Source organism: Carettochelys insculpta, chromosome 10 (assembly GCF_033958435.1).
Source record: "Carettochelys insculpta isolate YL-2023 chromosome 10, ASM3395843v1, whole genome shotgun sequence".
In the NCBI taxonomy this organism is placed as follows: Eukaryota; Metazoa; Chordata; order Testudines; family Carettochelyidae; genus Carettochelys; species Carettochelys insculpta.
In genome coordinates, this window is record NC_134146.1 from 46,944,716 (window position 1) to 46,971,123 (window position 26,408).

Sequence of the window (26,408 nt, forward strand, 5' to 3'; positions counted from 1 at the left end):
TAGTGTCACACCTGCAAGCTGTGCTGCTCCCTTTCGGGGGTGGATAGAGTGCAGATCTGCTGGGGGCCACCAGCTTTTGAAATGTTGACTCTGTCTTGTGCATTCAGCACACAGAATTCATGTTTTCACATGGGGGAGCCTCCAGCAGCTGTTTCTGATTCACTTGGGCTAGGAGCAGGCACCTGGGTTTGTGGACGGGTGGCACTGCAGCCCTGCTGGGCTTTTTAATGAGTGACACAATCTCCTGACCCGTCAGGTCTGTCTGTCTGGCTCTGGTGAATAGAGAAGCTTACTTGCCATTGAATCACACACACAACAGTGGCATGGGGAGGGACCTCAAGAGCTCATCAAGCTTAGTCCTTTGCCCTCATGGCAGGACCAAATACCATCTAGATCATCCCCAACCTGCCATTCTCAGCATGTAACACCAATCCTAAACTCCACAGGCTGAAACCTTGCTAACTTTTCACTGTCTCTTGCGTCAAAAGATTCTTCAGTCAAATGCACTATAAGGGCCTTAGAGCAGAAGACAAAAGCAGTTTCTGAGGACCCAAAGTTGTTTCTTTTTCTTGAAGAAAAGAAACTAATGGGTCTCTAAAGCATCTCAGAGGATTGAGCTAAAATTCTGGTAGCAAAGCTGTACTGCACAATGGGGACACCAGGCTGGTCTCAAACTCCCCAAGACAGCAGGAGTTGGAAGCCCTGTTTTTTAATCAGAGACCTGGTCCTCTGAGGTGCTGTGCACCTTCAACTCACTTAGTCTTACACGGAGACCCTCAAATCAGTAGCGTTAAAAGCTGCCTGGAGCATTTATATGAACAACAAACATCCAGTTACTTTTGTATTTCTAAAAGGGAAGCACTTTGGAAGAGATGCGATCCCCCATTCTTCATAGCCTCTTGGAAGATGACCACAATCATCTATTGTGCTTTAAACCCTGTCTTTGCTAGTGCCGTGGCCCAAAGCAAAAAGACACCTATGTTCCTAGTCCTGCGGTGGCCTCTGAGCTAAGCAACACTGGCTTGCTTCCATACGGCACACAGGAAGGCTGTCTTAGTGCTTAGGTTGCTGGCCAGGGCCACAGCCCTGGGTTTAGTTCTCTGCTCTGTCACACTTCCTGTGTGATCTCGGGTAAGTCATTGCCCTGCCTTATAAGGATGTTCTTCAGAAGAATAAAGACTGACACGCTCACCTACTATGATGAGTACCTTGGGGGAGACAGTGTCTGTATTCCAGGGGGTCCAGTTAGTGGTTGCTGAGTTTCAAAACAGTTTCAACACAGTCCACATCAAAGGTAGTGGAGAAACAGAAGAGCCTTTCACCAGAAATGCATTCAGGCAGACACCAGACGTGCTATCACAGACACTTGTGAAACAGAGAAGATTCTTGTGTGAATGGTGCTACAGGAGTATAAAGAGGCACTGATAGTAAGTCCAACTCTCAACAAATCAAGATGGTAGGCAGCAAGAAGTGAAGTCAATTCTCCATCAGTAAAAACAGTAGATCAAAGTTTGATTCTTTTTTCCTTCTATTTCTGGGATCACTTCCCCTGCTCCCTCCATCACTGCAGGGACCAAGCACTGTGGTAGGCATGGCAAAACTTGCCTTCCCTTCTCTCTGATGCGGAGGTCCATTATCAAGTGGGTTAGTTATTGTATATGTGTAGGATGCAAGTTCCCAGCTTTAGCCTGGAGAACTCCATATACGTATAGGGGAACAGCTAGCTAGAATGAACCTCTTCATCTTCACTACTCTGCTGCAAACATTTACATTCCACCTTCCAGAGGGCATGAAGAAAATCAATCAGAAGCCAGTTTGGGAGGGGGAACCCTGCAGACCCATCCATATAATATATGCGTTATTTGTAGCTAGACTGTGCTTTATCTAGGTGGCAAATGGGGAATTAGTTTTAGATTCGTGGCTGGCTTTTCTGATATCTGGTACCCGTCACCTTTATTCCTCTTAGCAAAGAATGAACAACAGTTGCTGGCAGGCCTCCCTTTGTACTAAGTTGCTGAAACATCTTTTAGAGCTAAAGCAACGTGCTGTTTCCTTGTAACTTAGTCTCCTCTCAGCTTTGGCTTTTGTGTGTGTAACAGATGTCAAGTGAAGCCTTGCCACTGCAGAGAAAAGCAAAGCCGACCAGTGGTATATTTTTATGAACTCAATTGGCAGTTATTAACTTGCAACAGAGAACAAACAGGAGGGTTGCATACATTTAATTTGTATGGAAACAAAAATGCAAACCTCAGCTTGCAAGCCTGACGTTCAGACTCCAGAGGTGGGTGGGTCAGCATCGGCCTTCAGGCAGCAGGCATTTGTTTCCCGGGAGTAGAAATTTTAGCACCTCAGTAAGTGACCTAATATTTTGCAGCGTTGAACCCAAACTTCCAGGGCTGAGAGGTAAAGAGAACCTAGAACTCAGCAGTCATGTAGGGCAACACCATGTGAGCTGAGTACCTGATCCTGTAAAGTCAAGTTTGGGTCTCTAAGGCCATGTCTACACTAGACCCAAATTTTGAAATGGCCATGCAAATGGCCATTTCGAAGTTCACTAATGAAGCGCTGAAATACATATTCAGTGCCTCATTAGCATGTGGGCAGCCGCGGCAGTTTGAAATTGACACGGCCCACAGCCATGTGGCTCGTCCAGACGGGGCTCCTTTTCGAAAGGACCCCGCCTACTTCGAAGTCCCCTTATTCCTATGAGCAGATAGAAATAAGGGGACTTTGAAGTAGGCAGGGTCCTTTTGAAAAGGAGCCCCCTCTGGACAAGCCACATGGTGGCGAGCGGTGTCAATTTTGAAGTGCCGCGGCCGCCCGCATGCTAATGAGGTGCTGAATATGTATTTCAGCGCTTCATTAGTAAACTTCAAAATGGCCATTTGCATGGCCATTTCGAAGTTTGGGGCTAGTGTAGACATGGCCTAAGTGTTCAAGTCTGGCTTTTCCAATGCTAGCTCTGCAGGACAGGAAGGAAATGCACTGTCTGACCCAGGAACAGCTGCATTCATCTACCTTCCCCCAGGACTTTACTACAGCCAGGTAACAGACCTATTTGCATCCTGGGATGGGGGCCTAAGTATGGCTAGAACAAATGACCTACTGACCCCTCAATCTGGGGAGGAGCAAAGGCCCCAGAAGACATATTTTAGTGGAGGGAGGGGGTCATAAATGAGAGTCAAAGGCTCGGAATAAGGACAGCAACCAGAAACCCAAAGCAGAGTCCCCTGGAGGGCCCCCCCGCCCCATGAATGAGTCAGAGGACACCACCCACAGAGGAGCCAGAAGAGGAGCAACAACACAGCACACTCCATGGAGGGGGGCAGCAGGACATCCCTGGTGCTGCAGAATGGCCAGGTATTGGGACTATGGCCAACCATATGCTGTGCTCCTGGCTTCCTAAAGGAGGTGCCAGGTTCTGTCCCCAGTCAGCCATAAAACTAAAGGGAAGCAGACTGGCCTGTCCATGCCCTTCCGCCCTGCAGGTGCTAAAGGGCCTATTCTTTATCAGGGCCAGTCACCAGGAAGCGGCTTGTTGCTCCCAGCATTTTCTCTGGCCACTGGGACAGATTCTGCCCACACACGTAGGGTTGCGTGCGGGAGGCACTGGGGCGGGGCAGGCAGGCGTAGGGGTGGCCCAACTCTCCAGCCTGCCCTGGGACATCCAGGAACCGGCGATTAAAGATTAAACCCCATTTCCAAGAATATGTCCAGCAGGCCCTGGGGTGGGAGGCCGGGGACAGAAGGCCCCATGGACGGGTGCAGGGCCGGGCCGGGCCAGCGCTGATGGGAGCCCCAGGAGCAGGTGCTGGTGGGGGCAGCAGGAGGGCAGCGAGGGAACGGGCGCTGACGGGGGATGGGAAGCCCTGCGGGCAGGTGGTGGGGGTCGGGGTGGGCGCCCATGGGAGGAGCCCAGAGGACTCTCACAGGTGGGGGTGGGACGCCCTGAGGGAAGGGGCGTGAGGCGGCCGCGGGGGGAGGGGCGAGAGGCTGCCGGGGGGGAGGGGCGTGGAGGCCGCGGGGGCAGCTGGTGGCTGAGAGGGGGAGACCCAAAGGGCTAAGGCGGGACCGTCGCCAGGAGCCCGGCAGGCGCCAGAGCGCCCCGCCAACGGCCGCGCCCAACACGGCGGAGCGGCCGCCCCTCCCCCCAGGTCTCGCGAGAACGGCGCTGTCGTTGATGGCGCCGGGCGGAAACGGGCGCCCGGGCCGCGCGGTTCCGCTCCCGGAAGTGGCGGAAGGGTGACGGCGCGGAGCGGAAGGCACCGGAGAGACGGGCGGAGGCGGCGAGCGAGGATGAACAACAAATTCGACGCGTGAGTCTGGGGCGCGCTCCTGTCGCCCGGCAACCCGGGGTCCGCCTGCCCCGCCCCGGCAGCAGTGGGGGGCGGGGTCCCGCGCCGGGTGGCTTCCCGGGCCCCTCTCTGGCCGGGCCGGGCCGGGGCCTTGGACCGAGTGACCCCGCCGGCGCAGGGCCGTGTCTGGCGGCTCGGGCCCGTCTCCAGCCTCTGCCCCGCCCCCGGCCCCGCACGTGGAGTGGGTCCGCCCGGGCCTTCTCCCGTCCCAGCCAGGCCTGCAGTCACCGTGCGGCCGCCCCCGGGGCTGTGGGTCAGGCGCCTCTCAGCCAGGGCCAGCAGCCAGCTCCAGGCGGGGGCCGGGCCCCAGCTGGCAGGGACGTCTGGGCGGAGGCTCGGACCTGTATTTCCAGCTTTGCCAACCTCGGTGATCAGGGCGCACTAGGGGACCTGTTTGGTGCAAGATGCTCACTGAGAGTCGACTCACCAATGCCCCTTGGGCCCGGCCTCCACCCAGCGTAGCGCAGCGCGGCTGGGGGGTGCTCAGGGGTGTGCCAAAATTCCCTCCTTCGAAGGTGGGGTTAAGCTGCCCTGACTCCCAGCGTAGCCACCGCTGGGTTGACAGAGGGATCCTTCCAATAAACGGGGAGTCGATGTACTACAGCAAGTGGAGAAGCGTCTTTTAGTCCTGAGGTGTCTGTAGACCCCTGCGCGGAGACAAAATTTGAATCCTCATCCGTAAAAGTCATCTGCAGATATTCGCATTCATGGACGTGAAGTGGCTATGCATGGATATAAGTGGGTATCCACAAATTTGCAGGCCTCTAAATGTTTGTGTAGCATACCTGTAAGTTGTGCCACTGTAGTGCTTCTGGTGTAGTCATACTGTAGAAACACCCCGTCTTTTACCTTCCCTAGCTGACGGTTGTCAATTTTAGTTGGTGTGTAGGTTCTGTAGTGATGGGTGTGTTATAAATATCTTTGATTAGTTTCCTGTTTAATGGTCTTTTAAACAGATCTCCATCTAGGAAGAAAACCCATAAATGACCTAAAAATCTGATTTTTAAGAGTTGATGCTTGAGTGTGGGGCTTCTGTTGGGCAAGTGGTGTGTGACAAGTGCAGAGCACATAGGTTTCTTATGTGTTTCTCTCCGTAAGAATCTGTTGTCAGTTGACTTCCATCACAGTCTCCTTTCTGCTAACCATTTGTGCCTCAAGCAGAGGTCAAAACATGTCGGTTTTTTGTAGGATGGCACCTCAGCCATATGCCATTCTTTCTCCCTTGCCTTTACCAGCTTGAAAGATGACGACAGCGGGGACCATGACCAGAATGAAGAGAACAGCACACAGAAAGATGGTGAGAAGGAGAAAAATGATCGTGACAAATCCCAGAGTAACACCAAGAGGAAGGTGAGTTCTTGAGGCCCAACTGCCATCACGGGGCGGTATTAGGCATGAAATGCTGACATCTTGTGAGGTCAGTCTATGTCAGTGTAAGGAGAATATCTAGAAATAACTGCCCTGGCTTAGTGCTGTGATGCCGTTGTGATGGGGGTGGGCCACATAAGCTATTGAGTAAATAGACTTTCAGTTCTCTGAACCTGAGCCAAGTTGAAGCATCCTCTCTACTCATGCAGCCGGAACTCTGCATAGCAAATTATGTTTCATATGAAAACAAAAGGCAGTCAAGTAGCACTTTAAAGACTAGCAAAATAGTTTATTAGGTGAGCTTTCGTGGGACAGACCCACTTCTTCAGACCATAGCCAGACCAGAACAGACTCTGAAGAAGTGGGTCTGTCCCACGAAAGCTCACCTAATAAACTATTTTGCTAGTCTTTAAAGTGCTACTTGACTGCTTTTTGTTTTGATAGTGTATAGACTAGCATGGCTTCCTCTCTGTTACTATGTTTCATATGGAGATGGAAAGCAAAGCTGGACATTTTCCCAAACTTCTCTTCGTTTTCCAGATCAGCCTTGTGCTTTTTAAACAGTTTGCATTTCTTTGCTCCCAGGGACTAAAGAGAATTTAATGCAAAGTTTAATCCTTCTCCTAAGTTGCCAGGAGGGCTTTCTATTAAGAGATGTTCCTCCTGGGACTGAGCTGCAGCTTCTTTCAAAAGTCCTGGCAGCTTGGGGAGCAAATATGCTCCCGATATCTAATATTCTATTTGAAATATAGTCACTTGCTTCCAAACTAATGGGCTGTGTCAAGCTATTAAAGTGAGATGAGATTTTTTTTCTAGGAAAATGAGGTTAAACTTCTCATCTTACACTCTGAGCTTCTAAGGGTGTGCGCGTGTAATGCTGTGAATGTATCTTATATAGTCTTTCTCAGAGAGAAATGTGAGAGGATAAATGAGCTGCTCTGTTCCTCAGGCTGTTGTTCCAGGACCAGCAGAGCACCCTCTGCAGTATAATTACACTTTTTGGTACTCCAGGAGAACACCTGGGAGACCCACCAGCTCTCAGAGCTATGAACAGAACATCAAACAGATTGGCACCTTTGCCTCGGTGAGTGCATTCCTGTTGTTTCACTTCATTGACCAAACATTGCAGATTCCTGGGGTAGCTTTTCTTCGTGGTTATATGTCCATATGCTTATATACCTGCCCACCAGACATAAAGAAAAAAGAATTAATTTGCTGTGGTCAGAATTTTGGATTCTGATTCAGCTGCAATGTATGACAACCCTAAAAGAAACAGAAAGCAGCACTGCCTGCCTTGTCTAGGGGCTGGTGCCTTTACTAATGCTGTCAGTGGATGCAGAACACCCTGTGCTTGTAACTAATAGCAGATAAGCATTTTCATTCCCCTTTATGTCTGGCAGAAGATACTCACATGCCAAGTCCTGAGCCTGAATTGTTGCATAAGAGAGGGAGTGATTTTTCCTATATTTAGAAATATTGATTGGCTGTAATTCAACCCTCTGATGTGTGAATCAAAAGCTTTTCTGTCCACTTCTGGGAATAATGTTGTAGATTCCCATCTACATGCATCCCCTTCATGAATAATATACTTGGAGCAGACATTTGTCGGTCGTATGAGTGGAAATAGCTGATGGTTTTGTGTCTTTCTCTGGTGGTGAGAACTGAAAAGTTCGATAGCACTGGCCTTCTGAAAAACTATTCTAAAGCAACCTGATGTGGGAAACACTGCCAGATTCACAGAACTACATTATCACTGTCCAGGCAAATCACCCTAAGTTCAGAGTTAGCCACTATCTTCTCTTGTGAATACTTTCAGAAACACTGTTCAGCATGATCAGGCGTACAGAGGGAACAAGATAGGTAAACTTGTTGTTCCATGAATTTTCCTAAGGTCTCTGTCAGGGTATTAACCCTGTCTGCTTCAGAAGTCACTATAGGACCACTTGAATTATTAAAATATCCTGTCCCTTTCATACAGCTTTGGAGGAAGCTTGGTTGAAGAACAGTCTGTTAGGCTACAGCCGCATAGCCTAGTTATTTTGTGATAACAGATGTTAGTTCGAAATAACTGTGCTGTCATCTACACTACGCACACTCTATTTCGAAATAGCGGGTATGTTATTTTGAAATCGGTAAACCTCGCTGCAGGAGGAATAGCGCCTATTTTGAAATAGGCACGGTTAAGATGTGGAATAGCATTTATTTCGAAATAAGTTGTATTTCCTATCATGACAGTATCCCTTTCAACATAGGTGCCATTTGGAGATCAGTGTGACGTGTGCAAACAATGTATTTTGGAATCATAGAACACTAGAACTGGAAGGGATCTCGAGTGCAGGACCAAGCACCATCCAGTATCTCTGGACCAGTGTTTCCCAATTTTATTTGGCCATGGAACCCTTTTAAACTTGAAAGAATTTTGCGGAACCCCCAACAGGCAGTTGCACCACTGATTGCGTGCACAGGACTGAGTATTGACAATGTTGTCCCGCTTTCTGACTAAGCTGGCTTTGCATAGGGATGCTTCTTGTGGCAAACATAAGTGAAAATTGTTTTTAAGAAAATTCATAAATGCTTAAATATTAATTATTATTTTTAAATCATAAAATGGCATCGTAGTGGGATTTTCTTGCAGAATCCTTATTTTCACTTCGCGGAACCCTGGTGTTTCACAGAACACCGTTTGGGAAACACGGCTCTAGACCAAACTGATAGGTGTTTATCTAACCTGCTCTTAAATGTCTCCAGTGATGGAGATTCCACAACTGCCCTAGGCAATTTGTTTCAGTATTTGACCCCACGACAGGAAGTTTTTCCTCATGTCCAACCTAGACCTCCCTTGCTGCAGTTTAAGCTCTTTGCTTAATGGCTGAGTGCTGTTTAGGACTATGCTTTTGTATATGTGAGAACAACAAGAAGTCCTGTGGCACCTTATAGACTAACATGTTTTAGAGCATAAGCTTTCGTGGGCAAAGACCCGCTTCATCGGATGTCGCATCTGATGAAGCGGGTCTTTGCCCATGAAAGCTTATGCTCCAAAATATCTGGTACTGTATACGATGCCACAGGACTTCTTGTTGTTCTTGAAGATACAGACTAACACGGCTACCGCTCTGATTTTTGTATATAGCAGCCCTTTTTCAAAAGAGCTATTTCAAAATCGTTATTTCAAAATAAGGCTTCTGTGTAGATGTAGCCTTAGTCTGCAAATGCTTAGTTCAAGGGGAGCTGTTGTGTGTCTGCCTGGATGATACCATTCCACAGAAATGGGGGCAGGGTTGGGTAGAAGCTCTTGTGATTCCTCAGTTTCTCCTCAAGAAGTGAAATGTGCTTAGCTTCACTTCCAGCTGTGGTGAAAGGAAACCGGTTGGAACGAATGGAAACCAGCATGACTTATGCGTAAGGCGAGACTGTCAGTGGCCATCTAACAAAACACTCCTCACACACTGGTTTCTTTCTTTTTTAAGGAACTGAAAAAAAAATGTGACTCTTTTGCCTGCTACAGTATAGAGTGAGGAGAAACTTACTGATTCACCAGCCTGGACTGGAAATGTTCCACTTTTGTGGGGGATGGGAGATTTTATCTTAAGAAAAAGACTTGTTTACAGGAGGGTAGCGGATTTCAAGGGCAAGGGAGAAGAGAGAAAAGCATTATTGTGAGCACAAGCCTGCTGCGTTGTGCTGTGGCTAAACACTGCTAGGCATTTGCAAATACAAAATTAGCCACAAGAGGGCATAGAACTCAAACATTTTCACCATATTGTAATGATAGACCATATTCAACAAGATTTTCCCCCTTTATTTCTTGGGTCCCTAATAAATTCAGCTTTTGATGGGGATTTTCTTCCTTGAAGATAAATACAGAAGGTGTGAGCATAATTCCTGGGGTGAAATCGATGGCCATACAGTCAGGTTTTCTCCTAGTCGTGGCATTGCTCTTGTTCAACTCTTGAGTAGTCCTTCCCAAACAGTCACTTAGCTCGTTATTGAGCAGAATCCTTTAAAATGCAAATGAGGGTTTTTTGCATGAAAACGAAGCCATCTTTCTGTTCTGGCTGTCCCTCTTCCTACACCGTTGAACCAAGTTTTAATGTTGAATTCAGTGGTTGCAAGATCTTGTCCTAAGTGCTTTATTTAAGGAGAAACCCTCTGGCATACAAAATGGCTCAAAGAACCAGTATAAAGCAGAAAAGTTTTAAGTGGCATGGAAAACTTTAAGCATTTAAAAAAAACCAAATCTTAATTCTCTGCTGCCAGGGACAATGAAAGCTCATTTCTAGTGGAAACCTGTGCTCTGTGGGGTTACAATGTCTAATTATGGTTAATCTTCAAGGTGAGCAGGCTGCTGAGTGACTGTGCATTTTAAAAGGTGGTTTAAGATCTTAAACCTGCACCAGAATGTGTAGTTTGTGGTGCAAACACCTACGGTTAAACCCCAACTCGTTTTGGTTGAAGGGTCCTGTGTGGGTTGTTTCAGGAGTACCCAGTGTCATTAGAGAGGAAGGGTATCGTGCTAACGAGGCTCTGTGTAGCATGGAGAGAGCTGGTGGTATCTGACTGCTTGGCTGAAATGCTCTTGACCATGGGCTGCAGGTTGAGGTTCTTGGATGGGACTTGCACATCTCACGTCGCTGGCCTCCAGAGCAGCCTCCGTACCACTCAGGTGTCTTGTACCCAGACCTTCCTGAATTTCTTTGTGTGACTGCTGATCTGCTGTGCATCACAACAAAGGCCAGATGCTAATAAGTGGGCTGAGTACCAGTCACACAGCTGTAACCTTTCCCCGAAGCACCTGAACGAGTCCCATTCATCCCACTGCTCTGTTCCCAGATGTCCGGAAGGCCACTGTCCTTAGGTGTAATCTGATAGGGAAGCAGCACAGCTACTCCGCTGGAGGGAGGGATACTCAGGCCAAAGGTGTAGGGTGTCCATCTGTTCCCCAAAGGCCTGAGTCCTGCCTTTGTGAAGCTCCCCTAATTGCGTGGCTTGTCTCTGACTGCCTGGCACATGTGGCATTACAGGTGGAGCAGTTCTGGAGGTTTTACAGTCATATGGTACGTCCCGGGGACCTGACGGGCCACAGCGACTTCCATCTCTTCAAAGAGGGAATCAAACCCATGTGGGAGGTGAGTTGGCGCTCAGGTGCCTGCCTGGGATTGTTAGCAGGTCTGTTCCGGCAGCGTTTTCTGCAGTGACTGGTCTCCTAGAATTAAATGTCAGGCCCGGCTGTCATTCCGGCTGCCGTTACGCTCGTCCTCCTGCAGAGCCCTGTCTCATGTTGCAGAGCCACTGCTGACACAACTAATGAGACACTTGCCCTGATGGCGGGACGTGGGGTGTGTTTGGAAGCAATGCAAGCTGCTGTTGTCCCTGAGATTGAGGGAAATTGCCTTGGGTGCTCAGCCGCCTCCAATCCAAGACAGCAGATTCCAGAGAGAATCAAGAAGCTGTGGCCCAAGGGAACACGGCTAAATTACCATGTGCAGTTTATGTGACAGATGTGCCTTGGTCTGGCTGAGTCTCTCCACTGCTGCTTGATTGGAGGAGACGCTCTTCTCTCCTTGCGTGCAAGGAGGGAGCAAGTGTGCGATAGCTCAAGCATTGAGAATAAACAGAATCCTGATAGAGTCGGGGGGCAGGCTGGGAGGGTTGGAGCTGATTTTCTGCATTCATCTTTTCCGTGGCATTCAGTGTGTTACTGTGCAGTGGTCAGCCCATAGGTCTGCAGGGCAGTTCCCTCCAGCTTATTCCCCTGCCCCCAACAGCGCCCAGTTGCAATTGCTGTATGAGAATTTTATGTCTTGCTTATGAAGCACCTGACTGTGCTGTTCTGCCTTGAAGAAATGATTTCTGATCCCAGTTGGCAGTTAGTCTGTGCCCTGAAGCGTGGGGATTTATAGCCATGTTGCTAGAAATATTGTTCTGCTATAAACGTCGAACCCCTTTTGGACTCTCCCTAAGGTAGATGCTTTGATAACCTGCGGCAGGGTCAGTGCCGTTCCTGGGCCCCAGCCCTCTCTTCGGTCCATAGTCTCGCCAAAGGTTTGAGTTCTGTGGTATGGGTTCTGCTTGCCCTTGCCAGGGTTCGGGCTTTGGTCCCTTAGCCCGAAGGACGGCAGGTAGCAGCCCCCTGGGCTGAGTAACCAGTCCTTCTCAGCCATGGGCTCAGCTCTGACATTACCAGGAGCAAGGAGCCCAAACTCTGCTTGTGGGCGCTCCCCATTTCCGCTGGTGTTCTCCTTAGCTACTCTCTAGCTACTCTATCTGCTCACCTCCCTCCAACCTCCTATTGCACTCTGGGGGAAGGCTTTTTAAAAGGCTTGGGACAGCTTTGAGTGGGCTCACCTGGCCCTAATTGATTTATAGCAGCTTCCTCCTACCCCTTCCCCACTGTACCTTTGATCACACCTGATTAGCTAGGGCCCATTCTGCCTTTTAGAGCTGCCTCTGTCCCCTTGTAAGCCAGCCCTCTGGCCTGACCCTGTCACACACACTGCAGCAGAAAGTTCCATGAACGTGCGTACTTAACCCTTTAAAAAGCATTTCTTCTGGTCCATCTTATCCCTGAGGCCTCCTCTCGCCCTGTACCCTAGTTTTGAGCTCTCACTCCACACTTGTCAGCTCCATCCCTGCTGCCCATCACCTCCGTGTTGTTGCGCATAACAAAATTCATTCGGCACATGCATGGGGCGAATGAAAGGGAACGTTGCTGCTGGCTGAAGTGAGGTGCACTCAGCCTGAAAGAAAACTGTCCCTCATAACTTCAAGGCCCAGGCCCGCCACTCCAGCCACCATTCGTTCTGGTCCCAAAAACCTCCCCGGCCTCTTCTGATGATCTTCAGCCATCGCATCTGCTCCTTTTTGCTTCCTTGCCCACCTTGGTAGGTGTGGGAAGGTCTTCATGGGGTCAATCTAAATGTTCTGCAAAGACAGGAATCCTGGACAGCTCACTTGGGGGTGGGTAGATCTCTTCTCCCAGGCCTGAGCATTTGCTCTGCAGGCTGTCTGTTCCTGTCGGTATGTGCCATGTTCCTGGGGCTAGTGCTGGTTTTTTGTGTTCTCCTTTGCCTGTTCTTGCCACCTTCTGCACTGAAATCTCCAGCCTGTACCAGCGCCCACAGTTAGCAGGGCTAGGCCTGTAACGTCTCCAATGGGATCTTCTCAGTGGGGAGCTGCTTCACAGTTCTCCTGATGTGCTGGAAGAGCCTTTTCTCTGCCGCTCTTTCTCTGCCTTTAATTAGCCCTTCATAAATATTAGTTCCATAACACATCCCTGTGATGGAGTGAGGTGTTATCCCCATTTTACAGGTGGGAAAGCTGAATCACAGACTGGGGTGACTTGCCTAAATCTAGAGGGGCAATTGGTGTTAGAGAGGAGAGCAGAAGTCAGCAATTCCTGTCCCCTAGTTCCTCCTGCAGGCTACAGGTCATACTGAAGTGATGTATCAACGTGTCCTAATTTAGAGTCAACCAGAGCTCAAGTACTCAGTGCACAGCTCAGTGGAGTCTCTGTAGGAGGTCCTTGGCTCAAATGCTGCTTGGCGTTCCATATGCCCTTGTCATGCCTCCGCCCGCATTAGCCCTAGTAGATGTGACAATGCTTTGGCATGAACCTTCCTTTGTTCTCTCCCTGTTGGTCCCGAGTGACAGATATTTGCTCACTTCTGAAGCCACAAAACAGCTGTCAGAAAGTGAATTAATTTCTCGCCCCTCTCCCAGGATGATGCCAACAAAAATGGTGGAAAGTGGATTATCCGTCTGCGCAAGGGTTTAGCATCCCGCTGCTGGGAGAATCTCATTCTGGCCATGCTGGGAGAACAGTTTATGGTGGGGGAAGAAATCTGTGGGGCAGTTGTCTCTGTCCGGTTCCAGGTAAGTTGCTGCGGGGACCATGCTGATGTAGGGGGTGGAATCTGTGGGCAGTCATCTCCGTCCTAGTCAACACAAACTGCCCTGCAGATTATCAAGTATGGGTTTCAGCAGGCGCTCACAAACTCCCATCTGCTTACCCCCTCGTTGTTACTCTCTAGGAGGATATTATCTCCATATGGAACAAGACAGCCAGTGACCAGGCGACAACAGCCCGGATACGCGACACGTTACGCCGTGTGCTTAACTTACCTCCGAACACCATCATGGAGTACAAAACACACACCGACAGCATCAAGTACGTGCAGGGATGGGGAGGGAGTGCAGCCCCCTGCGTGTGCATCTGCACTTTTCTGTAGGATCCAGGCACAGCGAAAAGCGTCGCCCAGGCTAATGCTTTGGGGCTGTCAGCCGCTAGCAATACTGCCAGCCGCAGCTGTCACAGAAGTGACTTCTGAATGCCAAAATTCTGCCGTTGCCATGCTGTTGTGGCGCAGTAGTTGCCTCGGTTTCCCTGTAGCCTGTACTCCTGCTTTTTGTTAGGAATCTGCCTTGTTCTTCATCTGGAAGCGAGCTGCCCATCATGGGGACGGGGCTTTTTCAATTTAAGAAACGAGACTGTGGTGGGGACCAGCTCCTTTGAATGAGTGTGACTTCTGGAGAATAGAATGCAAAAGTTAATTGGGATTTATTAAATCATTTAGTTCATAAACGCTCGGGTAAGGCACTGTGTAAATTTACAGTGCTGTGCAGCTGATTTCTAACCATCATGAACCCTTATATTAAATTGTCCCGACCCATGGTAATGTAGAGGCTTTTTAACAAAACTAAAGGATCGTGGGACAGAGAGGACAGCTGTAGTTTAACCAAGCCCATTATAATTTGCCACGCTAACCTATTCAGCATGGCTTTTATTTCTCAAAGTGTCCGAGTTCCTGCGTGTAATGACAGTAAATAATGTGAAACCCTTGTCACTTAAATATATTATAAACCAGATAGAAATTGGGTTGTGTGGATTAGACTAAGAACAGTTCCAGGTTCACCTTCACGCTAATAACAAGGGGCGGGGGATAGCTCAGTGGTTGGAGCATTGGCCTGCTAAACCTGGGGTTGTGAGCTCAATCCTTGAGGGATTTAGGGACTGGGGCAAATAGATGTCAGGGACGGTACTTGGTCCTGCCAAGAGGGCAGGGGATGCACTAGATGACCTCCCAAGGTCCCTTCCATTTCTAGGAGATGTGCATCTCCAATTACATATAAAATGAGGGAGAAAAGTCAGTGGAGTAGAAGGTGTTCTAGGCCAGCTTTTAAGCAAGGGTCCAAGTACTTGTGAATCCCCTTCCCTCCCCCACTCCTTAGGGTTGTCTGGTTTCAATGGCTAAACCTTCCCAAGTCTTGGCATGTCATCGGTTCAATTTCAACAGTGGCCACAATGACTGGTCAGGTCAGCCTCGTTCTTAGGGGCTAAGTGGAAACCATAGTTTTTTGCATGTTTAGACTGTGGATTACGCAGCCAAATAATATATTGTTTGTACTAAAGCCAAAAACCCCTTTCCTTGTCGGTCCGTTCCCTTGCCAAAGAGCCTCCTCTTCTCGGATGACGTCTGGTGTTTTGGAGTGGGCGTGGGGAAACTTGTGCGCCTGACCCTGTTCTGTTTCCGAAAGATCTAACTTGTTTTATGGGCTGCGCCTCTCGTTGGGCTGTGAGCCAGCTTGCTGTGTGGCAGTCCGCCTCCTGCACATGCTTATGTTAATTGCATGTGGAGAGTAAAATTGCTGTCATGCCCATTTCATTACAGGCGCTCAGCAGGCCCCGGCAGACCCACTTTTAGCTGTGTTGCGTTTGACCTTTGCTCAGAGATGGTGCAGTCTGCAAGCTGAGGTTTTGGGCTTGCTGTGGGTGAGGGGACTGTAGAATTTCCTCACTTCCCCCCTCTTCGCCCTGTTTTCCTCCATAGCTCTGTGCAGGACGCCCTGCTCGGAGCCAGCATTCCGGCCAGAGTGGCTGGCAGCAGCTTTGCTGTCTTGGTGAGGGGGAGAGGGTGTACCAGGGATACTCCACTGTAGCCGTCCCGGCCTTGACCTGGAGACTGAATTTGTTCCATTCCTTCCCTTTGCTGCCCGAGGAAGCTAGGATTTCTTGCACGGCCCCTTGGCTGCATGGCCCCTTCTCTCCAAATAGCATCACTTGCATTTTGTCCTGCTGCAGTGCGATCCAGGATGCCACTGCCTAGGACTAACGGTGTTTGAGGAGGGAAGTCGCTTAAGCAGGACGTAACGTTGACTAGCTCACCTTACAGCGGGGCACAGTTCATAAAAGGGGCTACAGTGGCTGGTCTCTTGCTCATTGTGGGCACCTTACGAATGCAGGAATGTGCTTGCAGCCTCTTGAGAGCAGAGCTGGGCTATTCATTGACTTACCCGAGAGAACAAGAACTGATTGCTGTTAGCTAGTTTGAGTCCACTGCTGTGTTTCCAAGCTGGTCCCAGCTCTCCCTTTAATAGTATTGTTTTCCCTGACTAGATTCTGATCTCTTCCACCATGTAAACCCAAACTGTACAAGCCCGAAGTTACCCGGTGTTACACCTGAGTAACTGAGAGCAGGATCTGGCCTGTTGTGTCTTGCTTTCATGTCCCTCGCGTTATTGTGTAGTTGCTGCTAACAACCAGTTTAATTGTTGCAGTTGTAAGCTCTGGGTTGGATGCAGTCTGTGACAGATTAACAGCTCTGTTAGTGGGTTACAGCACGGGTATGTGGCTTAGCTGGTTTGCATTAGCTCAGTCCTTTTGCTAATAAAGAATCTCCTGCAGCCCTGCTGTCATCCTCCAGAAAGTCTCACCCCATTACCGTCGCTGTCTGTCAAGCCCTCTTGAAATACATGACTACGCTCCACTTATGCTGCACGTATAGCATCTGATTTATGACTCTACGGGGCTTTCAGGCTGGCCCTCTATTCTCCGGGGCTGTGTTTTGTGAAAGGCCCTAATGGAGCTGCCCTGCCGGAGATGCTGTTAGGGCCTCCTTTCCAAAGGCTTTCTGGTGGTCTTGTTCTGTACGGAGTGCACCCCCCCCACTGGAGCTTGGCTCATTAGCACCTCAGCGCTGGGGCAGTGGGGTTGAGGAGACAAAACCAGTCAGAGTTTTGATTCGTTTGGGTGTTGGGCATTGCCCTTCGTTAGGTTTTGACATATTGCGAATGAACATCCCCAGCAGTACCCCTCTCGCTGCGGCTTCTGGGCCCTGTGGCGCAAGATTCAGATCCTGCGCCTGTGACGTTAAACCAGCGTGTTAAGCTTATTTCCTACGCACCGTTTCTGCCAGGCACTGAGTAGTGACAAGCCCCTTGCTGCTGAAAGCGCTGGTGCTGCCACATCTTCATTGTACCCCTGTCATTCCCAGGGCTCGTTCGGCGTGCTGTTCTTCCCGGGCTCTGGGGACAGCGTTGGAACTGACACCGTTTTAGCTAGATGATACGTGGGTCTTTCAGAGTCATTTTCCTGTGTCCCTTCGTTCTCATGCTCATGATTTTGACAAATGTCCTGAATCTCAGCAAGTAGCAGGTTCCATTCATCTCCATATCATTAGAAGCGCTAGGCCAGTCCCTTGCAGCATTGCGTAAATCCAGGGGCTCTGCCGCACCAGAAGCATCAACGCTGGGCTCTTCTGAAATGCTTGGGGTATTTCAGGAGCTGCCTTGTTTTAGTGGTTGGAGAGAGAATTTCTTCCCGTTCCCCAAGAGTACTTCCTTTTAGCTGTTGCTGTTCAAAGGCCCTCACTTCTCATGCCCAGGAAATCCTGTTCTAACTCTGCAGCTGTAACTGTTCCTGTCGACACAAGCATGTACAGCACCAACCAAGGTGGGGTCCCCAGCCCATTCACCCTGCCTCTGCCGCAGTCTGGGAATGAAAGTGGATCGCGGACGGGGGCGTCTTCATTTGGTATTGCCTTGCTTTGGAACGTTGCACCTTCCCGTTACCTGGTGAGGCTGTGCCATTTTGCAAGGGAGGGGGAAACCCGCCACAAGCACAATAGCTCCTAGCTTAAACCCCAGAAAAGATTGACACTGGTTGTGGCTGAACCTGGAGCTGCTTGGGGCCAGTGGTGCATTTGGGGAGACCTGGCTACTGCAGCTGCTGGGTGTTTGTGTGTTGGGTAAAGGGGTTTCCTTCACTGACCCATGTGCTTTTCTCTATATCGCCCCTTTTCCTTTTTCCCAGCTCTCATGCTGTGTTGGGTTGGTTGCTCCCACCCACAACATTCGGTCAGCAACCTAAAGCTATATATGAGTGTGGCTTCCAGGGCGGGAGGAGCACGTTCCTTGAGTGGTAACACACGCAACTTCTGCTGGGCTGGCTCTAGTTGAGTGAGAGCGACTCTGTGGCTTGTCCTGTTGGAGCTTGAAGGGGAGCTGCTTTTCTGCAAACAAAGTCCCTGTGATTTGTAGGTGGTGGCGGCTGCTGCAGTGGGAGCTGAGCGGGGTATAAAACGCTCCCTTCCCTTCCAAGTCCACCCGGATAAAAAACGGGCTGGTGAATAAATTGGAAGAATGGCTGATCTTATTAAGGCTGGCATCAGGTCTGTTTGGCTGCAGACACTTGGAGAAAAGAGGTCTGAGCTTAGCTAGAGACATGGTTGCAAAAGGGAACAGAGGGGGGAGCTCTGCGCTGGGGAGAAGTGATATCAATGGCTCTGTAGAGCTTCGGGGGACACGCACAGGGAACCAGACCGCCGTGCAGCTGAGGACCACTGGCAAGTGAAACCCCCCCAGAGTTCTGCGCTGCTTGGCCAGGAAATCCTGGAGGCATCTCTGGTTCTGAGGGCAGGCCAGTGGGCTTGGTGTTTGGAGGGGAGCGTTCCCCTTTGCTGACACATCACAGCGCAGCTAATTCTACAGCTCGTTTGCCCCACTGGGATGCCCATTTCCATCTGCTCGCAATTTCTCCAGAGCTTGCTGGGAAGCGAAATTGCTAAACGCTGCAGCCACCTCTGCGAGTGCCTCTTGACGCTGCCCTGGCGGTGACCTGCCCCCGGGGCCTCTAATTTTTAGCCCTCTTGGTATCATTATGCAGATGCGGCCCTGATAGGAGTCCTGCCTTGACTGACAATGGCTTAGTCTGGTCACATGTCCGTCGAGCCTAGGAACAGAACAGTGCAGTAGACGGTCCAGGTCTGAAGGTTGTTCCCATTTCTCAAGTCTCTGTGGCAGTGGCTCGGGGGGGTAATCGCTCCACCCTCCAATTCCAGCCCGGAGCTTCTGCAATGGAAAGATCGTTTTCTAATGCTGGGTTTTGAAATGGTGGCGGTGCCTCCAGGGCCACTGTGAGCTTCGCAATGCATGCTGGGTACCAGTGATTTGGAAAAGTTCCCTTTTGGTGGCTTGTCTTTGTAATCCGAAAGTGACTAAAGTGGAGCTAGTCCATATTTCTACTCAGTGAGCCCAGCTCGGCCACATTCATTTCAAAAGCTCACGTCCTCCCTGGCTGTTACTAGGGCTGCAGATGTCACCCAAGAGCTGAAAAATGTGGTCGGTCTAGTTCCAGGAGCAAGAACCCTCCTTTAACAGATAGGAGCTTTGTTCCTAGCCCTGCTGCAAACTTCCTGCTGACCCTGAACCTGTCTCGTAATTTCAGGGCTTCCATTTTGCCCCTGTAAAACGACGGTAATCCCAAACATTTAGGATAAATGCATTTAAGGGGTGTGTGCTGCTTGGATACAGTGGTGAGGTGGCATGACAATAAGCTTACACCATGGCAGGGTTAGACTGTGGCCCTGCCATAGATCAGAAAGCTGCCCCGCACAGAATTCAACTGGCGGCTCTGACGCACAACACGATCCGGGTGGCATCTTGCTCTGACCCGGCTGCAGAGGGATGTTGTGGCCAGCCAAGCTAGGGAGGTGGTTTTACCAGTAAAGTCAGCAGACCTCTCTCAGGCTGGTGGTGCTATAGTAGCACGGAGTTTTATCACTTAAAGCCCTTGGCCTGAGGAGTTTGGTGCTGATGGGTGAGCAGGCTTGGGAGTTAATGCAGCGTGGGTGCTTGTTGTCAGGGTGTCTTGGAATTTGCTGAGTTGAAGGGGCCGGCGGTGCTGGGGTCTTGGACAAGAAGAGTGTCCCCAAGCATATGGGGACATTGTGGAGGGATGGCAGAGAGAAGGGGGGCAGTTGAGAGAGGCGCTTGTGAGGCAGTCGGGCCCGGATAGGGGGTGTGAGGAAAGGCTGACGGGTCGAGCAGCAAGGGGCGTGCGCCTGAAGCAGATGTGTGGGTAAGAATGGTCCTGCACTCTAGTTTGTTACCTAACGAATGGGGGGTTCTGCACATCCAGGCGCTCTGCTCAGCCCGGGCAGTGCACGCAGGGGTACTGTCTCTGGAAGCTCCCGGGGCTTGTAGCCCTGAAGGAAGGAGCTACCTGGGTGTACATGAGTTGGGAAGATTTCAGGGCTGAGGAGGTTCATGGGAGGGGCCCATCCAGGCCTGGGGAGGGGAATAGGCTTTTCCCCGGTGTTGTAACTTGCCTGGTTCTGTGCTGTTTTCTTCCCTGGGGTAATCCCGAGCAGCCGCTGCCAGGCCTGTCCAGGAGGAGCTTTAAATGGAGCTAGAAGCAGCAGGGAGGCCCTGTTCCAGAAGTGCGGGCTGTTGGCTTTGGACTGAAAGGAGCACCCGCCCCGCCCCAGCCAGCTGTCAGCAGGAGGGTGACTGCACTGCCCTGTGCTGTGCTGAGTTCGGCAGCGCTGCCCCCTTGCGTCTCCTTTGTGAGGCTTTAGACCAAAGGCCGGACTCCGGCCGGGCTGGTGTAACAGCAGGCGGTGGTCTCTCTCTCCAGGCTTGTCCTCTCTGCCAGTCGCCCATGCCGAGAGAGGGAGCTCCAGGAGGCGGTGGGGAGGTTTGAGCTCCCCAGCAGGGCAGAAGAGAGGAGAGAAAGCAAGTCAGCACCAAACAGCCGCCTTAATTAAGGGCTTTCCCAGCTAGAGCTAAGGGCAGGTCTACACTGCAGGGAAAGACCCGGGGCTAGTCAGGTCGGTGGATCGGGGCTCACAGGCCTCAGGCTGTGGCACTATAAAACAAAAGCGTAGACACTTCAGACTGGAGCCCAGGCTTTGAGACCCCCTTGGGGGGTGGGTCCCACGACCTTGGCTCCGGCGTGACCCCAAACGCCTGCCTGGCTGATCTGGTTCTGAGCCCTGGTGCTGCAGGTTTGTTACTCTGCTGTTGATGTACCCGAAATTGCAGCCTCCAAAGAGGCCGCGGGCTGAATGGGGCACAGGGGTGGCGTTATCCTTTTTCCCCCGAACCGTGGGTCCTCCGTGTCAGGGCTGAACGGCATTGCTGGGGGGATCTTCTGTTCCTGCTCTCCAAGGTCCAAGTGAGGACCTTAGTGTCCTGGGCTGTTTATCTAGCCATGCAACATTCAGCACTGGGGGTGCTTTTTTAAGGGGAGCTCAGTTTCACAAATTCTGGAGGTTCAGTGTGCAACAATAAAGTTCCTGCATTGGGCCAGTTCCCCAGGAGAAACTGACCAGAAAGGGGCAACCTCTCAGGGCAGGGTATGCAGCTCTCAAACGTGGCTGGAAAAGTATGCAGGCTAAACACTTGCTAGGAAGCCCTGGCATCTCTTTGGACAGTGCTTTCACCAGACAAGAGCAGCTGAAAATGCACCCTCGTGACTTTATTGCTGCTGAATGCCTCACACTATAAGACACTGTTACAGCTGTTACTGGCCCCAGGAGCTTCCTGCCTGGCTGTTAGGCCCAAATCATATGAATGCCTCGGGAGACCCCTGCGGCACGGCGATGCAAAACCAGAGCATTATCTGGACTCTCTTGGGCAACGTGGGGATGGAGGCATTGAACGGTCATAAACCCGCTGCAGAGCTGGTGAACTCTTAGGTCGCTGGTAAACATGTGGCTTTAGGTCTGAACATTAGTACTAGAGGAGCAGAATCGCAGACGGGAATCGGATTTTACAACTGAAATGGGTTGCTTGTAATTTTCCTCTGCCTCCTTCGGATTGTTTGGCTGTGTGAAATGGAATGCGCTGTAGCAATAAGCTCAGTATTCGGGGGCAGTGAGATAGAGCGTTCTTTGATGGGTCTGTTCTCAGATAATAGTTATGTTCATGTTCACCTCGGTATCTTTTCCCTGGGAAACCCTTCAGCATGCCATCTCAGTAAAACAGACAGTAATTTTTCAGTCTGCTAACTTTGTCCCGAACAGATTCTTCGCCGGGGAATGGAATGATGGGCTAGTCCCTGTAACTTATCTAAAAACATTTTCATTGCAAATAGCTGTCATTTTTTTAGTGAGGTGTCATTAGCCGTGCAGGCTTATGATAGGAAATGAGGCTCTCGCTCTAATAACAGTTGGAATCTGCAGCCTGGTCAGGGAATGGTGTAATAACTAAACCATACAGCATGAAAAGTGGTGTATTTCTGGGGAATTACCGCCAGCCCTGGTAGGTGGTGCAGAAGCAGGCCACAGCCTGGGTGAATTTAACCAGTCAAGGAAGATGATGATCCTCTGGAAAGACACAACCCTGCATTGCTTTAGGAGGAATGGGAAATGGCAAGTCTAGCTGAAAAAACAGGTAGAGGGTCCCTTCTTGTAGCCGGTGGATATTAAGATGCTATGAGGTCACCGGCAGCCAATCAAAAAGCTTCGTGTCAGTGCAGCCCATTAAAGCTGCCTCACGCTGTCCGATGCTTGGCTGTGTTTTAAGGCTGCTTCTGTTGAGAACGTGGCCTTGCTTGCCAGGCAGCTTTTCAGACACCACTGAATGTCTCTGTGCTCGTTAAACGTTAAGAACCCTTTGACCTGAAGTGCTGATTTTTTTTTTTTTCTTCCCTCTGGCTTACCAGGGCCTGGGAGGAGTTTCATGGCCTGGTGAACAGCAGCGGTCGCTGATCGAACGCTCCCCCTCTCTGTCACACCCAGGGTAGGGCCTCATCTTTCTTCTTACCTTACTTTATGGCACACCTCTCAGCCGCACCTGCCTTCCTGTGGGACAGGGTTCCACGGCACGCCTGAATACCTGCTGGCCTGGCTTCAGTCCGTCACCATTGACCCCCTTGCTAAAGTCCAAACGAGCCTTTAAATCAAACAGCGCTAATAATCTCCCCCTGGGAAAAGCAGCTCCCTTGGCATTTCCTGCCGTGATGCTGTCCGCCATTCAGCTAAGGCATCCCCTGTTTGCAAGACAGCTGTGTCCAGACCCAGTGCCCAGGCGGCTGAGAGGTATGGCTTCAGCTCGTTTGTATCGTCTAGAGTCGGCTGTTAGGAAATGGTTGTAATTAGTGGCTAAGCATACATACAATGTCCATTGGTAATGGCATGTCTAGCTTGCTCTGGACAGAGGCCCTGGGCAGAATAGCTAGACTGGGTCAACAAAGGTTTGTCCATGAAGCGCACCCAGTAGGTGCAGTATTTAAAACTAGCCCATGCTGTGGCTAACGAGATGAGTGCGCCCACAGCCCCTCTGCTAATGGCAGCCCTGTGCAGGGAGAATAACTAGCTACAGGTGTCCGCACATGGCCAAGGTCACATTTGCACCCTGGGCCACTTATCTGATTGTGAGTGCCTTATGGGTAAGGAGCAGAGTGCTGCTAGTAGTGGGAGGGGTAGCTCAGTGGTTTGAGCATTGGGCTGCTAAACCCAGGGTTGTGAGCTCACTCCTTGAGGGGGCCATTTGGGGACTGGGGTAAATAGATGCCAGGGATGGTGCTTGGTCCTGCCAAGAGGGGTAGGGGCCCTGGACTAGATGACCTCCCAAGGTCCCTTCCAGCCCTAGGAGATGCGCATCTCCAATTATTTTCTTTTTTTTCTAGTGAGTGGAGGTGGCTTCCATTATCCTGAGGCTGGTTGCCATCAAGCAATCCCTCCCCCTGCAGTGTGTCCCAGTGTGGTGCCCAGTAACACTCCCAAAGCTGCATATGCAACAGCTGCTAAATAGCTCATTGGTAGTCCCCCGGCGTCCACCACCTCTCCCTGCGGCCTTGGCCAGCCCTGAAGAGGGTTCTTCTTTAGCTGCCTCGCAGGACTGGCTGCTGGGAAGGGTTAACAAGATGATGCTAGATGAGCACTTAGTGATGTTTTATTATTAGAAAGACATTCAGACGACCTTCCAGACCAAAAAGCTGCCAGCACAGGTTGTGAAATACCAGCCTTAGAAGCCAGGAAATGTGCCAAGTGCTTTTTGCCTATGTGGGGAATGTCGATTTCACTTTCTTAATTGCCTTGAGTTGCCTACCCTGGCCAGAGAGAGTTGGGCAAGAACAAATATTGAATAGTCTGCAGAGAGAAATATTAGGGCTGGTGTAATAATGGGGCCTGAGATGGGAAAGTGGCATGGTTGTAGTCCACCAACCCCCCCAGCCCTCCGCCCCAAGTAAGAGCTAACCCAGCAATCGGAGTCCCACGGAAACCTGCTGTGGAGGTCGATGCTTTGCCCTTGGTGTGTCTGGCGTGGGCGAGGGTGCAGAGTGGGAGCTCACGTGAAGTTGCACCGTGGCGAATTAGCTCTGGGTTCAAGAAGAGTTCAGACCCGCTCTCGCCAGTGCTCAGCAGTGCAGTTCTGTCTGTGGCGCCCGCAGGAGCAGACTGGTTAGTGCTGCTCTTCGGAGGGTGACCTCCGCGTGTGTGTCGAAGCAGGGAAATGCTCTTGGTGCCCCACGGAGCAGAAGGGCAAACCATGCAATCACCTTTAAATGCGCTACCTTCAGGTTGCCCGTAGGCACACCAGCCTGCCAGCCCGGGACATCTTTCAGGTGCCTCCAAGTTCTGACTGCCTTGTGCCCTGCTACTGCCGGGGGAGCTCTGCCCATAACCACAAAGTGACCGAACCTGCCTCAGCAGGTGTGGCTCCCTTCCATCCAACCCTACTCCTGGCTGGAAAGACCCGTTAGGAACCTGAAGTGACGGTTTGTCCATCGCGCTCAGCCCTGCTTTAGTGGCTGTGTTGCTGCTGCTGGAGGGCTGGTGGAATGCATTAGCGCAGAGGCTAAGGAAACTGTTCACATTAGCAGTGAACCCCAAGAACAGACAAGGGACCAGTGACTAGTCCCATGCCAGCGGCAGCAACTGGAGTGGTACTAGTCACATAAGTAATGGCTGTGGGATCAGCCCCTCTGTGTTTGCACTCAGCGCTTCCCCTGCAGGGCACAGGATTTTTAAGGGAGGGCACAATGGTGCCGAACCTTCTTGCCAGTCCCGTTACCAAGAGACCCCTGGGCGAGGGGCTACAGGCAGGAGAGTTCAGGCAGCCATCGGTGCAGATGCTGAGCAGAATGACTTGTCGGTCCTTTGAGGGCAGAAGAGATGTGTGAGAAAAAGACCCTGCCATGAGGCATCTTAGTCCAGGCCTGAAACCTATAAGGCAGGCTGTGCCAGGTCTAATGCACTGTTACTGGCAAATAATACCCTGCCCATCTCCAAATGGATAAGGCTGAAACCAGGATCTTCTCGCTTGCCAGCTACATGTGTGAGCAATGGCTAGCGGCTTGGAAGAAAGCGGAGACACTGCTTGGGTAGACTGGGGCTGGTTGGCAGTCAGCCAGCAGTGATCTGGGAGCGAATCAGGTGGTTTGTGGCTGGGGGCCGTCAGGACGGTGGAACGCATCAGGCTCCGTGCCTGCAGTTGGTCTGTGCACAACCCACGTATTAACCCTCTCTCCTTCTCTCTTCCAGGGACAATTCAAGTTTTCGAAACACAAAAATCACTTTGTGAGAACAAGGCTGTCGGGAACGTCCTCTCTCGGTGCGAGGCCTCCAGCCGGGCCCGGCCGTTTCTGGAGGGCTGCACCGGCTTGACTGACAGCGCCACCCTTTTGCACTCAGCCCCGGAGGAAGGATTTCATTCAGGGCCCTTCTGTGTCGAGGCTGATAAGAGGCTCACTTCCCTTCAGTGCCAGGGCTGGAGGCTGACTTTCCAGTTAGCAGGTGACCTCCCAGTGCCTCCTTCAGCACTTTTGTTCCCCTTTCCATACCCCGTGCAGAGGCTGTTAGGGTCCCATGCTCTTGTGCTGGGGGGGGTTCCCAGTATTAATGAATCTCCGGGGCCAGGAGAGCAAACCCATTGGTTTACAAACATCCCCTTTCTGCTCTGCCAATAAATTATTGGGTCTCTGTTTCTTTCAGTCTCTCTGCTTTGGTTTGAGGCTAGCTGTGGCAGCAGAGGGCTAGCTTGGCACTTCCTCCTATGCTCTTGCACCCCAAGAGCCCAGCCAGGCTGCCTCCTTCCCCTTCCACCTGCATCGACCGCACAGGGACTGCCCCAGCAATGGGCTAGCTTTGCGATCCGCTCTGCCCACACCATTGAGCCCTGGCAGAACCCTCAGTTTTCAGTGCAGTCACAGAACTCGATCCACAGAGTGGTGAGCTTTAAAAAGGCCTGGGGCTGTGTTCTCTACTGTGCCATCAGGCTCTTACCAGTACCCCTGCCTGTGCCACCATCACACGACAACCAGCTGCCTCGGAAGGGACGGCCATCCCAGGCCTTAATTGCCGGGCCTCTGGTTGCCTGGTGCCCCTGCAAGACGGACAGGTCGAGTGTGATGTTGACCATGTAAATGCAGACGGTACTAGGGCGGAGTCTTGTCTCCTTGCAGTCCGGCTGTGTTCCTGCTCTGTCACTGGAGGCAACCAGCCTGGAGCCGCCTTCGCTGGGGCAGGCTTGGTGGGGGTGGGTCCCTCCGAGAGCCAGCCGGCAGGAAGTGTGATGGAGGCTCGGGAGGGGCGTACGGCCAGAGACAGCTGCCTCCCTCGCTTCTGGCCAACGTTGATGTCGCTCGCTGCAAATGCACTTCAGATTGCACAGCAACTGAGG

The 26,408-nt window shown here is 51.2% G+C and overlaps 1 protein-coding gene across 2 annotated transcripts; it reads left to right on the top strand.

The window, feature by feature from the left end:
- Positions 1 to 4,208: 4,208 nt before the first annotated feature.
- EIF4E2 (eukaryotic translation initiation factor 4E family member 2) lies at positions 4,209 to 25,714 on the top strand. Of its 2 annotated transcripts, XM_075004065.1 has the most exons (8): positions 4,209 to 4,316; positions 5,591 to 5,705; positions 6,673 to 6,807; positions 10,745 to 10,849; positions 13,443 to 13,595; positions 13,754 to 13,890; positions 22,447 to 22,523; positions 25,271 to 25,714. In XM_075004065.1, the coding sequence occupies exons 1-7, from the start codon at positions 4,297 to 4,299 to the stop codon at positions 22,490 to 22,492; spliced, it is 711 nt and encodes a 236-aa protein (XP_074860166.1). In that variant the 5' UTR covers positions 4,209 to 4,296; the 3' UTR covers positions 22,493 to 22,523; positions 25,271 to 25,714. The 2 variants fall into 2 exon arrangements, with proteins under 2 accessions (XP_074860166.1, XP_074860167.1); XM_075004066.1 differs by lacking the exon at positions 22,447 to 22,523.
- Positions 25,715 to 26,408: the final 694 nt, after the last annotated feature.

Bases quoted from the DNA above. Each gene is read 5' to 3' on its own strand.
- EIF4E2 (XM_075004065.1), top strand. From the start codon at position 4,297: ATGAACAACAAATTCGACGC. The intron at 4,317-5,590 runs GTGAGTCTGGGG...TGCCTTTACCAG, and splicing joins ATGAACAACAAATTCGACGC to CTTGAAAGATGACGACAGCG. The intron at 10,850-13,442 runs GTGAGTTGGCGC...CCCCTCTCCCAG, and splicing joins GAATCAAACCCATGTGGGAG to GATGATGCCAACAAAAATGG.